Source organism: Physeter macrocephalus, chromosome 5, assembly GCF_002837175.3.
Source record: "Physeter macrocephalus isolate SW-GA chromosome 5, ASM283717v5, whole genome shotgun sequence".
Lineage (NCBI taxonomy): Eukaryota > Metazoa > Chordata > Mammalia > Artiodactyla > Physeteridae > Physeter > Physeter macrocephalus.
In genome coordinates this window covers 6,430,044-6,447,256 of record NC_041218.1, presented here as the reverse complement: position 1 = coordinate 6,447,256, position 17,213 = coordinate 6,430,044, and the positions used below count along the sequence as shown (strand labels likewise).

General features: G+C 42.9%; 2 protein-coding genes across 2 annotated transcripts; one reads left to right on the top strand and one right to left on the bottom strand.

The window, feature by feature from the left end:
* Positions 1-5,103: 5,103 nt before the first annotated feature.
* GIMAP7 (GTPase, IMAP family member 7) lies at positions 5,104-13,022 on the bottom strand. The gene is made up of 2 exons (XM_007130983.3): positions 12,977-13,022; positions 5,104-6,552 (listed from the first exon to the last, which is right to left on the bottom strand). The coding sequence occupies exon 2, from the start codon at positions 6,509-6,511 to the stop codon at positions 5,633-5,635; it is 879 nt and encodes a 292-aa protein (XP_007131045.2). The 5' UTR covers positions 6,512-6,552; positions 12,977-13,022; the 3' UTR covers positions 5,104-5,632.
* A 1,837-nt stretch (positions 13,023-14,859) lies between these two features.
* LOC102974647 (60S ribosomal protein L37a-like) lies at positions 14,860-15,158 on the top strand. The gene has a single exon (XM_024132246.3). The coding sequence runs from the start codon at positions 14,860-14,862 to the stop codon at positions 15,136-15,138; it is 279 nt and encodes a 92-aa protein (XP_023988014.1). The 3' UTR covers positions 15,139-15,158.
* Positions 15,159-17,213: the final 2,055 nt, after the last annotated feature.

The following is a 17,213-nucleotide window of genomic DNA, read 5'->3' as shown; positions in this document are numbered from 1 at the left end:
GACAGCGGAGTAGGTGGGGAGCCCCCAGCTGCGTGGGTCCAGTTCTTGGGCCCAGCTCTCAAGCCCCGTGACCCGCTCTCGCGATCTCACAGGCTCGCGTCTCGCGCAACGCGCCCTGGCGGTCAGCAAGGGCTTTCGCTGGCACGGAGGTGGCTCCTTTGGTAGCTCCCCGGCTGCACTGGTGGCAGATGTCACAGCACCAATACAGTCACATGCAAGAGAAAACGCAGGTTAAGACAATGATTCCCCAAATCAATGACCAACTTTTTCTACCAAGAACCCTATGATCCGAACCACTGATTTACTAGGTCCCCAGGTAGGGGGGTGGGATCACTCAGGGTGTTCACTTGTGCCCTCATGTGACTCAATAAAGACGATACATTAACAGTCTCATCGGTAGGAACACACTGCATTCTGTTTGGACAATGGCACACGTGCCTCCTTGCCAGGCAGGGATCATGTCCAAGGCCATTCTAGTTTGGAGGGCAGCTTTTCTCATCAGAGAAATGTCAGCGTTCAGTAAGGACAGGCTTTGTTGGCTACCATTCAAGACTTGCTGGGTGAACTTACCAAGGGCTTCTATGTGTGTATACCTTCCAGAAAGGATGCAATTTTGCCTCTACATTCAACAAATTACCATTCCAATGAACTTTTGGTTGTTCGTGGATTATATATGCAGCACTTTACAAATGATTGCTGTGTCTCAAACATGCCTCCTTTGACCTTGGGCCTCATTACTCAACATCTCTGGAACCCCTTCTGCTGGAGTCATCTTTGAACTTAAAAGCCACAGTGGAAAACAAGTCTCTGATTTGTAGCTTCTTTTTATTTTCAACCGGAAGCATGCTTTCAAGTTTGGTCATTGACCCTGTTCACCAGATTGAGACTCTGGCACAAGGTAAATCCGTTCTCCATAGGTCAAGTTGTGATCTCTAAGAACGGTCAGAACTTTGGCCGCAGTCATACCATAAACTTGCTGTGACAGTCTCCTATTCATAGCAGTGAGCTTTACTGCCTGTCCTCTCCTTGGCCACAAGGACGGGGAGACTCCATGGCACAGATTTTTAGCTGGTCGAGGCTCCTCTCTGATTGACCGTGAGAAAATAAGGCTCAGGGCTCTTAGGGACACTTCACCCCCTTCAGATGTTGCAGGCCCTACTCCAGCCCCTTTTAATCTTCTGACTGTGTGGGATGTACACATAAATACCCCTCTGGGAATGTGGTCATGTCAAATTTCTTTCCATAATCTGCACGAGCAGAGCACTTCCCTGGACTCCTGCTACACCACTGATGGGAAGCACGCAGCACCACTCTTACAGGAAGAGGATTGGCAAGGTCTTGGGGTTCTTCTCTAGAGTGATCTCATCCATAGCAAAGAAGGTGATTTATGGCCAGCCTGTGATTAAATAAGACAGACCTCACGAAGAAGGGAGGGCAAAGAAGGAAGACATTTATTCTTGTCTCCTACTGGCCCATCAAATTGGGTCCACTAGTGCCTCGTGAAGGAAATCTTGGATAGCTTCTGCCCTAAGCGCAAGCCCTCTCCAGTCTCTGTTAGTCCCATTTGTGTAATTACAACATCCAACCCAATAATCAAACTCGGAATTTCGCTGCAGGGTAAAGCCTCTCCTTCCCCTGGTTTGTGCCTGCTTCCGCCGAAGGACCAGCAGTGTGCCCAGGGCTTCTTCCATCTCTCCCCACCCCGCCCTTCGTCTCCTCCTCCTCCCGTCACTCGCCTTGGATGTGACTCCTCGTGGGTTGGAGGAGAAGAGGAAAAACCATTGAAGACAAGTCAGGTGTAATCTGGCTTTGGGGGATGGAGGCACACTTCGTGGCTCTTTTCCTCATGGGGCCCCATTAATGAAGGAAAGATTTCCCTGGAAATCTGCAATTACAAGTCCAACTGATGGCCACTATCTCCCCACCAGCTGGTCGCTTCGACTCCAGTTCCGGGCACAGCTGCAATCCCTGGTGGACTTCCGGGCAAGTCCCCTTCAAGCTGCCTTTGGCTGGCTCCCTCCTGTGTGGCCCACATTTGACTTACGGGGAGCACATATTTTTGCCCCACAGTCAGTGAAAGTTATGGCTGCTTCCAATCAGCCTCCTCAGTCTTTACCCTCTGGCACATAGCACATAGTCCTTTCGTATTATATATCCCACAGGAGCACCCGGCTCCAAAGCTAAACTCCAGAGGACACAGGTCATGTCCTCCCAGGAATCTCTTACCATACACCACTCAGGTCCTCTGGCAGCATCAAAGCCCAAGGGGCTACCTTACTTGCTGTGAGGTGAGAGGAAACCGTCATCCTATTGGGTAGGGCACACAAGTGGAGTCCCCGTGGAGCTTCCCTTATTAAATCACATGGTTACATATAGATCCCCCTCTTTACCAGGGAGCCAATTACTCTCGAGATGAAGCCCAAGAATTTGCCAATCCTGAAGGCTGTTGTCCTTATGATCAGAATGTCCTCTTTTAAAAAGCCCTTTCCTCTTGACCTCTTCAAATACCTACCGAATTAGCTGAAGAGCTAAACCTCACCTAACTGGTTTCCAGCTCCTTCCCTGGCAGGTCCTGCCCAGATCTTCTAGTGTATGAGTTTGGAATGTGGGGGTGTTGGCAATACTGAGGGCTCAGCTGAAATTCACATTTATGTTAATATCCTGCCACATTCACCCCAGGCCTTTCACATGACCTTCAGTCCAAAATTTCAATGTAGGACGTTTACATTGGACCTGCCCTTTGACGTCTGCTACTCAGCTTGTCACAAACCTAATTGAGTACTGTCACTCCTGAGTCTACCCCGCTGATCTTCTCTGCAGTCCCTAACTTTCCTGTTTCTGAAGAGAAGCATGATGAATCATTCCAGTCACCCACATGGACACATGCTGTACATCCTTCACAGCAGATTTCAAGCTCTGAATTCTTCCTCAAGTCTTCTCCTACGAATCCTACTTTAATTCTCCAATTATGGGTCATGGCTCTCACATATTTCAACAATAGGAATAATGCACACCCAAAATGCTGGAATTTCCAGAGACCTCAGAACTCAGAACCACCTTCAGAGAAAACTGGGATGTAAGGATTGTGAAGATAATCGAGCAGGCATGAATTCCTTCGACACGGGAGAAGATAATGTGATGATTTATCGATGATTTTCATTTGATTTACTCATTTCTCCTCTGGGCACGTCTTACCTTCCAAAGTGGAATATAAGCTGCATCTTCCATAGGCCCTAACGTATGCCTAGATACACACAAGTTAATTGAATTAATAATGCTTCTGCAAGGTGCTGAGAGAAAATATCATTTCAACGGTTCTTAAATGAAAGGTGTCAGGACAGTGCATGAATAGTTCGCTCTCTAGAGATAATACTGCACTGATGAATCACTCACAAGGAACTACCTCTAAATATAAGAATTGTGTTATCGGGAATAGCAGTTTGGACTAGCGGTGTTATGTCACAACCTATATTATGATTTTTTTTTTTTTTTTTTTTTTTTTTTTTTTTTGTGGTATGCGGGCCTCCCTCTGTTGTGGCCTCTCCCGTTGGGGAGCACAGGCTCCGGACGCGCAGGCTCAGCGGCCATGGCTCACGGGCCCAGCCGCTCCGCGGCATGTGGGATCCTCCCAGACCGGGGCGCGAACCCGGTTCCCCTGCATCAGCAGGCGGACGCGCAACCACTGCGCCACCAGGGAAGCCCCACACAACCTATATTATGAATGTTTTCTCACAATGGGCTTTTCTTCCATGCTGTCTTTACTCCATTCATAATATTTGTGATGAACCTTAGAATGAGCAGGTATTTGGGATCCTATTTTCTTCAGATTTGATCTCGAATCCCTGTCTCCCTAAATTTCACCAGTGCAGTAGATACTGTCAGTCACATTCACAGGGAAAGCAAAGGACAGCTGTAAAAATTCCAACAATTTGAGTTTGGGTTATCTGCCATCATTATAAATGATATAAAATCATCCCTCTAACTTTGAAGTTTTGCACTTATTTTAGCAAGACAGAACCTCTTCTATGCTCACTGCCCATGTCACAGTCCATGTGGGTAAACTTGTCCCAGAGATTTCAACAGTCAGGAGAGATTTTTCTGCTGGCAGAAAACACTAGCGGGAATTGAAAAACAACAACAAAAGTCAGGGAATGCTCTGAAAGAGAAAAAGAAGTAGGTATCAGAAGATGTATCAATCAGGATTCCAGCAGAAAACAGATGGCTCAGTAATAATGAAGTAGTTGGAGGAGAGCCTAGTGAAGGGGCTTCCTACAAGCTGTGGATACAGGGTTTGGAAATGACAAGGGAGAGGGCTAGTAACAGTGAGGAAATTACATCCTTACCCTAAGGGGTGAACAAAAGCTGGAACCCAGAAGGAGAGCTGGGTAGAGAGCTTCCAGGGGAGGAGTTATGAGCTTCGGCTTGGGGTTGCAGCTAGTGGGAGATGCCCTTGCAGGGAGAGAGGCAGGAAAACAGATACCCTGACCTTGCTTTTCTGCCGTCAGGAGCTCTCCTGCTTGGATTTCCCATTGGCAGAAACGAAGCAGAAGTCAGAGAGCAAGAGACCCCACTGATGTAGTCCATATAGATCAGTCACCCAGGCAAAAAGCTGGAGTGAAAGAAGGGTGAACTGTGGATCTGCAGAGGCAAGAAAAACACTTGGCACAGAAGAGATTTCTTAGGTACAGCAGGGACATTTTAAGTTAGGATGGTACCTTAAAGAAAAGAGAGAGAGAAAAAAAACAATAAGAGGATTTACCAACGTCCACATCTCCATGAACCACGGAGTAATGGTGCCAGAGAAGCCTGATGCTTCACTAACAAAGTACTCATAGATGTGGATTGAAATAAGACACATTACCAGTGGTGCTGACACTTAACGTATGCAGGGTTGCTTATTTGAATTTTCCTAAATTGACTCTGTGAACTCTCTGAAATAGATCATCGCCTGCTTATGTCAATTTCGTAACCTCTTACATTCACTGGCATTGTGTAGAAGGACAGCTGGGAGCCGGGCGTCAGTGGGGAATGTGCTGGGAAGATATTTCATTCTGGTTAGCTCTCACTGCATAACAAACCATCCCAAAACTTAGTGGTTTAAAACAACAACAATCATTTATTTTTCTCATGAATCTGCAATTTGGGCAGGACCCCGTGGGGATGGCTCATCTTTGCTCTTTGCATCTTCATCAGTTGGCACCTGGAGGATGCACTTTGGGGTCACCTCGCTTGCGTGACTGGCAAGCTGCTTCTGGCTGGCAGCTGAAATACCAGCCAGGGGAGTGGGCCAGTGACTTCAAGTCCTCTTCATGTGGGTGACTTGGGCTTCCTCACAACATGGTGGCCAAATTCCAAGGGCAAGCACCCCGAGACAGCAAGGAGGCATTTTCCCTTTCTAACCTTGGAAGTCCCATGGTGTTACTTCAACCACCCAGAATTTATCAAAGCAGTCACAAAGTCCATCCAATTTCAAGGCAGGGGACATAGACCCATAACTCAATGGAAAGAGTAACAAGGTCAGATTGTAAGAAGAAGTCAGAAAGAAGATATGGTTTTAGCCCTCTTTGGAAAATGCAAACTACCATATTAACAAGTCATAGTAAACTGAGAAGTAAAAATAAAATTTACACTACTACCAAAACTTTGGCCATATTTTTGAAAGCACGTTTGTAATCACCTTGAAAACAACTTGAAATAAATTCTCCTTGGCTTCTTCCCTTATATTTTTCATTCGTTCATCATGCTTCTTCATTAGGAATTTTATTTGTTCCTCCTTTTCTTTCTGTGGGCAATGGGCATATTCCTTTCCTACTAGTTTAATTTCCTTTTCTAACTGATCAGCGTAGATTTTCTTCAAGACTTCCTCCTGCTTTCTCAGCTTTTCCTCTATGTCCTTGTATACGGTGTCGGAAAAGTGGGCCCCCTGGTTGTTCTGCACCATCTCCTCTATCAGCTCCACCAGCTCCCGCACCTGAGCTTCCTTCTCAGCCTGCTCTGTACTCCTGTTAGCGAAGGTACAGCAGCGGTCTCCACACTCCTTGAGGATGCTTCGCAGATTTACACCCGCCCTCTGCAAAAAGACGCTTAGGCTCTGGCCCTCCAGCTCCTCTTTGCGAGTGAACAAGATGATCATGTGCTTCACGGCTGCTTCCCCAAACACAGCCTTGATCAACGCCACGGTTTTCTGCTCTTCCTCCCCGTAGCGGCCCAGCTGCATGACCAGCACGATGGCGTGAGGCCCGGGGCAGGAGGCGAGGACACAGCGGCTGATTTCCCTGCAGGTGGTGCTCAGGCTCTCCTCGGTGTCGAAGAGCCCTGGGGTGTCAACAACGAGAAGGTTTCTCCCCTCCCATTTCCGGGATGCTTTCTGACAAGTTTTGGTAACAGCCTGCGGAGCAACCATAGACTTGAAGGCGTCTTCCCCGAGGATGGTGTTTCCTGTGGCACTTTTCCCACTTCCAGTCTTTCCGACCAGCACGATCCTCAGAGTGTTGTCCTGGGCGTCAGCCATGTTTATATCAAGAGGCCCTGGGGCTTAGGTACCCACAAGATCTTAAGAAAAGGAAGGAGAGGGAAAAAGGGTCAATTTGGGCAAGTGGCAACTGTTCCCAACTCTCTTTTGTTTCTTTCTTTTCCTCCCTGAAAATGTGTAATATTCTACTATGCACAGACAGCTCGATTGCTGTGGAAGAAATAACAAAGTACTTAAAGAGTATCCCCACAAAAGAGTCGTGTCCAGATGGTTTCACATGGAATTAATTGAAACCTTCAAAGATCTGATCATCTCAGTGCTACTTAAACAATTCCTGATCACATAAAAAGGAAGGAAAACGTTCAGCTCTTTCTATGAAGCAAGTGTAATGTTGATCCGAAAAACTAACCACGAGTTCACCAATATGTAAAGCGATACACATGTCTCATGTGTGAGTATTGATTCAAAATTCCTAAATAAATTATTAGACACTAAAAAGCAATACACCTTGATTAAGTATTACTGTTTCAGAAATACTAGGGTGGTTCCACATGAGGAAATTGATTGTTGCAACACATCCCATGAATAGGTTAAGAAGAAAAGGAACCAGGTGCAAAACAGACATTTGGCCAAATTCAACACTGATTCGTGTTCTTTTTTTTAATATAAATTTTTTTATGTGTTTATTTATTTTGGGCTGCATTGGGTCTTTGCTGCTGCGCACGGGCGTTCTCTAGTTGTGGCGAGCGGGGGCTACTCTTTGTTGCGGTGCGCAGGCTTCTCATTGCAGTTGCTTCCCTTATTGCAGAGCACGGGCTCTAGGCACGCGGGCTTCAGTAGTTGTGGCTCACGGGCTCTAGAGCTCAGGCTCAGTGGTTGTGGTGCAGGTCACGGGCTTAGTTGCTCCGCGGCATGTGGGATCTTCCCAGACCAGGGCTCGAACCCATGTTCCCTGCATTGGCAGGCGGATTCTTAACCACTGCACCACCAGGGAAGCCCAACACTGATTCATGTTTAAATCATAAAATTTAAATGAATAGATACTTCTTTAACATGATTTTACATAAATATAAATTAAAAGTTGTTTTTCATCACTTTTTTTTCATGCAACTAAAATAGTTGATTATAAAGTTCATTTGGATGAAGACAAAAGAAAATTAGCCTTGGCAATCAAGAAAAGAAAAATGAGGGAAGACTAGCTCTACCAGAGAGTAGAACATTATAATTTCTATAATTAAAGCCGTATGATGTTGGTGCCTGAATAGAGAGAACAGTAAAACAAAAACAGAAAATTCGGGAGTAGACCAAACTGATCACACTATATTCATTTATATTCAATTCAATTATATTATGTTACATTTATATTCAATAAGGCAGCATCTCACATCAATGGGAAAAACGATGGACTAATAAGAAACACTGAGATAACAATACAGAGAAAGATAAAACTGCATCCACTTCCTGATGCCATTCAAATTCCAAATAGATTAGAAATTTAAATGTGAAAAAATCCATATGATAATAGAAGGAACATGGATAAATCTTTGTAACCTGGGGGTGGGGAAAATATTTCTAAGATTTGAAATAGAGTAAGGAAAAAGACACCTAAATTTGATTACATAAAAATCAAAAAGATGATGTGAGGCGAACAAACAAATAAACAATCCTCCATACACACAAATTAAAACACAAATGTCCAACTAGGGGAAAATTCTTTTTTCCAACTTATATAAAAGAGGGGCAAAGGGCAATTTTCCTTTTACACCAAGAATATCTATACAGTTGGCCAACAACCACATGAAAAGATCATTAATTATTGAAGAAATGCAAATCAAAACTACAATGATGTATCACCTCACAGCAGTCAGAATGGCCATGATCAAAAAGTCTACAAATAATAAATGCTGGAGAAAATGTGGAGAGACGGGAACCTTCCCACACTGCTGGTAGGAATGTAATTTGGTGCAGCCACTATGGAGAACAGTATGGAGGATCCACAAAAAACTAAAAATAGAGTCACCATATGATCTAGCAATCCCACTCCTGGGCGTATATCTGGACAAAACTCTAATTTGAAAAGATACATGCACCCCTAAGTTCTTAGCAGCACCATTTACAATAGCCAAGACATGGAAACAACCTAAATGTCCATTGACAGATGAATGGATAAAGAAGATGTGGTACATATATACAATGGAATATTACTCAGCCATAAATAAAATGAAATAATGCCATTTGCAGCTACATGGATGGGCCTAGAGATTATCATATTGAGAGAAGTAAGTCAGACAAAGAAAGACAAATATTATATGATATCACTTACATGTGGAATCTGAAAAAAATACAAATAAACTTATTTACAAAACAGAAATGGACTCACAGACATAGAAAACAAACTTTTGATTACCAAAGGGGAAAGTGGCTGAAGAGGGATAAATTAGGAATATGGGATTTATGGATACATACCACTATATATAAAATACAAAAGCAACAAGGATTTACTGTATAGCACGGGGAACTATATTCAATATCTTATAATAACCTATAATGCAAAAGAATCAGAAAAAAATATATAACTGAATTACTTTGCTGTACACCTAAAACTAACACAGTGTTGTAAATCAACTATACTTAAATTACAAAATTTAAAAAAAAAAAACAAAGAATATCTAAAAGTAGAGAAACAAAAGACCAGCAACTCGATAAAAAATGGAGAAAGATATAAATAAACAGTTCAAAGAAAAAAATGTAAATATCCTTTGAATATATAAAAAGAGATGCACATTCACTCGTAATAGAGAATAATATATCAAAACATAGAAAAATTAAATTAATTATTTAATATTACACTAAGATACTATTTCTCACCTACAGGTTTGGCAAAAATCCAAAAATTTACTGGCATAATATATTGGTAAAAGGTGTAGGGGAAACAGGTGCTCTCCCACATGGCTAGTGCGAATGGAAAAGCAGTCTAAAACATCTAGAGGAGAAGTTAGCAATATCTTGCAAAAGTACATGTGCATATACCCTTTGATTATCAACCTCAATTTTGGGATTTATCCCAAAGGTACACTGACAAAAATACAGAAAAAAATTATGCAGAAGGCTGTTTACTGCACCACTATTTGAAATAGCAAAAGACCAAAAACCTATCAAATGCCCATCAGTACGGACCTGGTTGAATAAACTAAGGTGTATTCACACAGTGCAGTACTAGCCAACTGTAAAACGGAATGAGATATATCTTTATGTCCAGGTATGGAGACATCTCCAGGATATATCATTAAGCAAAAAAAGCCAAGTGAAGAAAATAATGCAGAGTTTACTCTCATTTCTCTAACACGGAGGATCGGGGCCTACATATATAAAATGTAATATATATATTTTTTCATTCATACATAAAAGCAATGGCAGGATAATCTGAAAAGTAAGCAGACAAAAAAGTTACTTATATGGGGATGGAAGAAACAGGGTGGAGGGAAGCTGGGGATAGAAGCTGGGAACTAGACTACTTTGGATATACTTAGATTTCATAGATTTGATCTTGAAAGCATGTATTATACAGCAAAAATTATATTTCAAAATATTAGTAAAAATCCAAAGCAAATGAAACAAACTAGCCAGATTGTATTTTGTGTGGTGGATGAACCACAAAAAAATTGGTCCTAGAGACTTGACAATGCAGTAATTTCTTTGTCCATCCCCAGTAGGATATAGTAAAGCGCCCCGCCCCCGCAAAAAAAACCTGCAAAAAATTGTTTTCAGGAATCCTATTCTTATTTGTGTGTATGTGCGTGTGTGTGTTTGTATAGTTTTGAAATCCACTGAAAAGGCCTAAAAACAATGATGAGCCCACTGACAATGAGCACCTTTAGTGCCAGATTGTAGTCTTCAAATGCCATTTCCTACCAAAAATGTAGGGCTCTTAGGAGAAAGTATGGATTCCAGGTCTGGGCCAGGCAACGTACGAGTTGAGCATCGACCATCTTGCCATACTAGACCATCTTGAGCATACAAGGATGCTATGAAAAGAATTACTAGGATCGCATCAAAAGGACTTAAGAGCCAACTTGAAGACGATCCCCAACGGGACAAAGATGAGACAGTTTGGGAATCAATAAGAATCATGATTCCAAAGGATTGAAATATATCAAATAAGTTAAAATCTATGTGTTCATAGCAATGCCATCTTCTTAGAAGAAGTCAGTTGTTCCCTTTGGAGTATGCTAGGAGTATGTCATTCTGAACGTTGACAAAGGGAAAGAAGAAAGCATTTATCTTGTCTTTCTTATATAACTGTGCCTCGTGGAAATGAAAGAATTGTTGAGGGGAAGTTTCTTTTTATAGGATTATTCCATCTAATAAATGAAGAAAGAATGATAGAATTAGAATATCATAATTTGTGACCCTTAAGGAAATATATACTCAAGGTAATCATGAATATCTGAGACAACCAAACATTATATGCCTTCTGATTGACGTTAACAACTGCACCTGTGAAGTACTCCCACCAAAACACCAGCCAAACCTTACTCTGAGCAAGCTTCTCCCTAAACAGAATTCACACAAAACACTGGAACTAGAAGAGCATGACAAGTGACATTTTGGGGATGTAATCAACAAAGCGTACACTTCCAATTCTGTTGGACAAAAGACTTCCCCTTTCTTAAAGAAATTTTACAGCAAGAAAAAAGGAAGGTAGAAACCTATGTGTTAAGTTAAATTTAAGAGATATCAATGAATTGCAATTTATGGACCTCATTTGGGCGCAACTTCAAACAATTTTTAAAATTGTGAGACAATCAGAGCAATGTGAATATAACTGGTAATTTTCTAGAAATTCTCGTTGCTTTTTGAAGTCTGATTCTGGTAATTTTTTAAAATGGTCTTTATCCTTCAGACATACATACTCAAATATTTACTGATTAAGTGACACAAGGTCTGACATTTGCCTCAAAGTAATCTGGGGTGGCCGGGGAGTGGTGAGTATATAAATGAAACAGGACTGGCATAAACGGATAATCGTTGAAGCTTGGTATAGGTACATGGAAGTTCTTATATTATTCCCTCTATCTTTCAATAAGTATGTTTTGTATATTACAGTCATCCCTCCATATCAATATGGAGGGGGGATTGATTCCAAGACCCCGACATGTTCCAAAATCTGCAGATGCTCAAATATCTCATGTAAAATGGCGAGTACAGTTGGCCCTCCATATCGGGGTTTTCACATTGGCAGATTCCACCTACCTTGGATGGAAATTTCCCTCCTGTTAGGTTGAATCTGCCAATGTAAAACCAGGGATAGGGAGAGCTGAATGTGTATTTATTGAAAAAAATCCACATACAAGTGGACCCGCACAATTCAAATCTGTGTTGTTCAAGGGTCAGTTGTGTCTCACTTACTCCCAAAAATGACCTGCAAGGAAGCTAACTTTATTACCTGAGTTTTTTAAATGAGGAGACTGATGTGGCTCAAGAATTCTGGGACACTTGCCCAAAGTCATTGTGCTAATAGGTGCTGAGCAGAGAGGGGTCCGATTCAAAGTCTGTCTGACTACCACGCTCACTCTTAAGCACTGCACACTACGGCCTCTTCTTGTTCCTTCTCGGACCCGTCATTCTGTAGTCTACATCAGGTCAGAGGCAGATCAGGGGAAGACAGTCCACACTCTTTCCCGAATGGTGAACTGGGTAGCAAGCCTATAATTAGGGAAGGCAAGGAGGGGGTCCCACATACATGATTTTTTAGAATAGCTAATCCTCCCTGCATAGCACCCACTCCTCCACTCATACGTCACCCTTCTCTCTGTGAAGCGTCGGAAAGAATTCGAAGTGAATTCTAGATTTCCTGTGTCATTCGTGACCTGGGTAATCCCTGGAGAGTCACCATGCTCTCAGGGGTTCTGATTCTTTTTCAGTAAAATCAACAAGGACCTACTGTCTAGCGCAGGGAACTCTACTCAATATTCTGTAATAACCTATATGGGAAAAGAATCTGAAAGAGAATGGATATATGTATATGTATAACGGAATCACTGAGCTGTGTACCTGAAAGTTACACAACATTGTAAATCAACTCTACTCCAATATAAAATTAAAGTTAAATTAAAAAAAAGAAACAGGGGTTTAGACTGGGTGGTCTCTGAATTGCCTTCCAGCTCTAAAGACCTGCCTTGGGGACACTCATTTCCTACTAAGGGAAAACTCTGGGTTATCAGGTGGTACTCAATGTCTATCCCAACAGCAACTAGACAGACAGTGCAGTATTCAGCAAAAGTTTGTCATGTTAAATATGAGATGTATGGACATTATGCTCATAAACATCTTTCCTCCCCTCTCTCCCCTCCACCCCCAGCACTCTGGCAGCATCCTCCTTACTGCGTTGCTTGCACACCACCTGGTCCCTTCTCAGGCCAGAGCCCACCCCCGCGCAGACTCCCTGTATCCTACTGCCCTTTGCAGCTCTATCCTCTGGGGCCTCTTCTCAGCCAGGCTCACCTTTTGAAGGAGTTGCTGAGTTGTCAAGTTTTCTCCAAAGAAGCTGTCTGAGCTGGTGCTTTTGCTTTAACTATGAGGGGAAAATGTTTGCACCCTCTGAAACCTCTGAGCCAGGAAGCAGATTGGGTGGAGCCAGTGAAGGAACTGTTTGCCTTTAAAGAGACAGAAATATTGCCCCATAACTTGGTGGGCGCTTCAGCTTTGACAAGTTGAAAGCTTTTTCTCCGTGTGCCTGCTATCACACCAACATTTCCAAAGTTATACTTGTTGTTTGGGGTTATTGTGGTGGATCCAAAAGGCCCTTAGCAAATGACCTAAATCTTGCCAAGAAAGCCAGTCACAGTGTCTGATCATCTTTCCTGGGTGAAGTGGGAGACTGCAGGGCTCTTCGGGGAAGAAAGAAGTCAGACATGTGGCTTGGTGTATCCTCGGGAGAGCGCCAGTCTATTGCTGGGTGGAGAGGAGAACTTGTAAGTGATGAACTCGAATATTTAGCTGAAGAGATTTCTAAGTACAGTGTGGAAGGTGCAGCCTGGTTTCTCCTTGCTGCTTATAGTAGAATGCAAGAGGAAAGAGACTGGAGTGATGCAGCTACAAGCCAAGGAATGCCAAGGATTGCCAGCAACCACCAGCAGCTGGGAAAACACAAGGCAGAATCCTCCCCTGGAGCCTTCAGAGAGCATGGCTTTGCCAGCATTTTCAGTGTGAACTCCCAGAACTATGCAGCAATAAATGTCTCTGCTTTGAAGCTTCCTAGTTTGTAATAATCTGTTAGAGCAGCTCTAGGAATCTAGTCTATCACCTTTCTCTTTTCCTCTACCTTTTCCCCTGCCTGCTTTCTGTTCCTCCTAACGACCCAAAGACTCCCCTCCTGCATTACATGGTCTGAGCGGTGCAAATTTACTAGAATGTGCTCTTCCGCCTTCCCTACCCACACATCTGGCCCAGATAGACCATGGAAGTCTCAGTGATGAGAGAAGTTGTGGCTTTCTCAGGAGTTTAGCTTTGAAATTCTCTGGAGACTCTAACTTTTGTCAACAATTTACACAACACTGTCAACTGAAAAAAGTGCACAACCGAAAAGTTGAGAATTCTGTTTTATTCAGCAGAATTTCTGAGGACTTGAGGCCCGGGAGGCAGCCTCTCAGCTAGCTCTGAGGGACCACTCCCAAGACATAAGAGAGGAGCCTGGTACTGGCATCTTTACAATCGACACGGCGCTTTTCTCCACCACAATCCAGGGTCAGTAGATCGGCTTCACTGTGTGCGGGTGAGCGGACCCAAGTTTGCTTCAGTAATAGAAATCGTCTGTCACGTAAATGCTATTAAAAATGCATTTGCCTAATTGTATTTTCTTCAATTTGCTTTTCTATATCAGTGAGAAGATTTTCAACTAAACTGAAATTTAAGAGTTCTATGTTTTAGAACTTTAGGGTTTAATTTACCATGCCTTCAAAAGCTTCCTACGGTAGCTACTCAGTAAAGACCTCTTTTAAGTGCACAGGTTAGACCAAGAGCAAATCTCTATTGTCACTTTTATTAGCCCCTGAATATTAGTTCTTAATTTTCCTTTATATTGTACAGTCCCAGGTAACACTTTTCAGTTTCCTTTAGTTTCTTTAATAAATATTTCCTGAGGGGCAGGTCTATAAGTCCTGCCTTATAATGCCACACAGGGGAAGTAATCCCTAGTGAAACATGTCTATCCTACAATATAATTAAGCAAAAGAGATGTAACCATTTTTTATAAAGCCTATTTACATATACCAATTTTTATTAACTTTCATCTCAATGTTATCATTTTATACCTTTACCTTTAGTTTCCATTAGGAGCCAATCAACAGGTCTTCTCCTCTCTGGTCTCGGACCTAGGCAGTGGTGACATGGCTAAATGCACCAAGAAGGTCAGAATGGTGGGTAAATACAGGACCCATTATGGTGCCTCTCTCCGGAAAATGGTGAAGACAATTGAAATCAGCCAGGACGCCAAGTACACTTGCTCCTTCTGTGGCAAAACCAAGATGAAGAGACGAGCTGTGGGCATTTCGCACCGTGGTTCCCGCATGAAAACGGTAGCTGGTGGTACCTGGACCTACGACACCACTTCTGCCGTCACAGTAAAGTCAGCCATCAGAAGACGGAAGGAATTGAAGGACCAGTAGAAGCGCCACCATTTGAAACGTTGCTAACCTACAATAAATGGGTTAATTTATGTAACAACAACAACAAAAACAAAAAACAAAGCTTGTTCTTACCAGGACTCCTAGAGGTTTTTTTTTCTTTTTATCACCAACCATTTAATCTATTCTGTAAAAAAGACTCTGGGTTCCCAGGGACTTCCCTGGTGGTGCAGTGGTTAAGAATCTGCCTGCCAACGCAGGGGACACAGGTTCGAGCCCCGGTCCGGGAAGATCCCACATGCCGCGGAGCAACTAAGCCCGTGCGCCACAACTACTGCACCGTGTGCGCCTAGGGCCCGCGCTCTGCAACAAGAGAAGCCACTGCAATGAGAAGCCTGAGCACCGCAACGAAGAGTAGCCCCCGCTCGCCACAACTAGAGAAAGCCCGCGCACAGCAATGAAGAACCAATGCAACCAAAAATTAATTAATTTAAAAAAAAAAAAAAGACTCTGGGTCCCCAGAGAGGAGTTGAGCCAAGGGACCCAGGCCCTGTTGTCAATCTTTAACCTTGACTAACTGGCCTAACTGCTGCCTCAGGTAATCGTTGTTCAGGTATCTCAGTGTAATTTTCCTTCTGCCTTTACATATATAGATATATTATAGATATACATATTTATTTATTTTAAACTGGGGTAAATAGAGTGGACTTGATTGGGGCCTTTTAATGTTGGGGACCAGTTGGGGGGTCCTTCTGGACCATCCAGCCTTAGGTCATGTTCTATCAAAACCTTTTCCTTTAATCTTATTAACATTCATTTTACTTACCCATTTTTAAATACCAGTGTTAGGGACAGAGTAGGATAGTTACACAGGTAGTTTTCGAAATCCCACTAGGGGATTATAGATAGAGAGGGAACTTTGAGGAACTTTGGGAGACCACTCTAAGTTAATGATCACTCAGGAAAGCTATTAGAACATCACGAAACAAAGCAGCCTTGCTTAACAATAAAGCCATCTATAAAAGCACAAGATATTCAAGGTCAGCAAGATACTGATCCTTAGGACCAAGTGGAACGGAGCAGAACGCAGAGCCCTGAAGTGCCCCCACCCCCAACCAGACTGTAGCCATGACATAAGCTGCTCCATCTTGAGCAGTACTGAATCTAGGGCCAGCACAATTCCAGGAACTGGCCTCAAGAGAATGGGATTGACATTATTGCTCATAATAATCTCTACCTTGGTGGGCAGCCAAAGAATTGTAGCTTTTCTGCTCATATATGTAAACAGGCAACTAAAATTGTCAGCAAAGAGGTACTACAGACCCATCATGTCAACATCTTCCACTCTGAGAAGATGGTACCCTATGTCAGCATGAAGTTATAGAAGATGAATCTTTGCCCCTGATCCCATAGAAATGGAATGATCTTTGACAGTGGGGAATTGAAAACAGCTCTTTTGCCACTTTCCTGTTTGCCCATTTCTGTTCCCCTCTAACCTTAAAATAAACTAATTATAGGAATGAGATCACCAGGCAATTTAACCTAACTCCTGACTTGAGCTCTCCTGCGTGCACACCATGCCTCCTCGAACCTGTTGATCCTTTTCCTAGATCAAATGAAGAATGAAGAATGAAGTGGTTAAGCAATGACCAGCTCTCTACCCCCAATAGCCCCCTAGGCAGTCCTGCAGGCAGATCACACAGGAAAGATAATATCTAGAGAGAGAGCCAGCCAGCCTGCACGCAATGGAGAAGGATGCAGAACCCAACTTCTTGCTTTGATGATTCACTGAGATGCTTGCCCCCCATTTTTCCCTTTAAAAGCTGTCATGGCTCAGCAGAGTCTTCGGAATTCGTTTCTGGACATGAGTCCACCTTCTCTCCAGATTGCCAGTTTTTCTGATTAAAACACTTTTCCTTTCTACTGACACTTGCCTTTTAAATTATTGGCTTCTGAGCAGCTAGCAGCTGAACCTGGGTTTGGTAACACAAGGACAGGAACATAAGGGACAGGTGACATTCCAAAGTAGAAGACCCTCATTATACTGCAACCTGAGTTGATTTAACATATTTGAGTATATGTTACCACACTTCTGCTGATCTGAATAGCGCCATGAC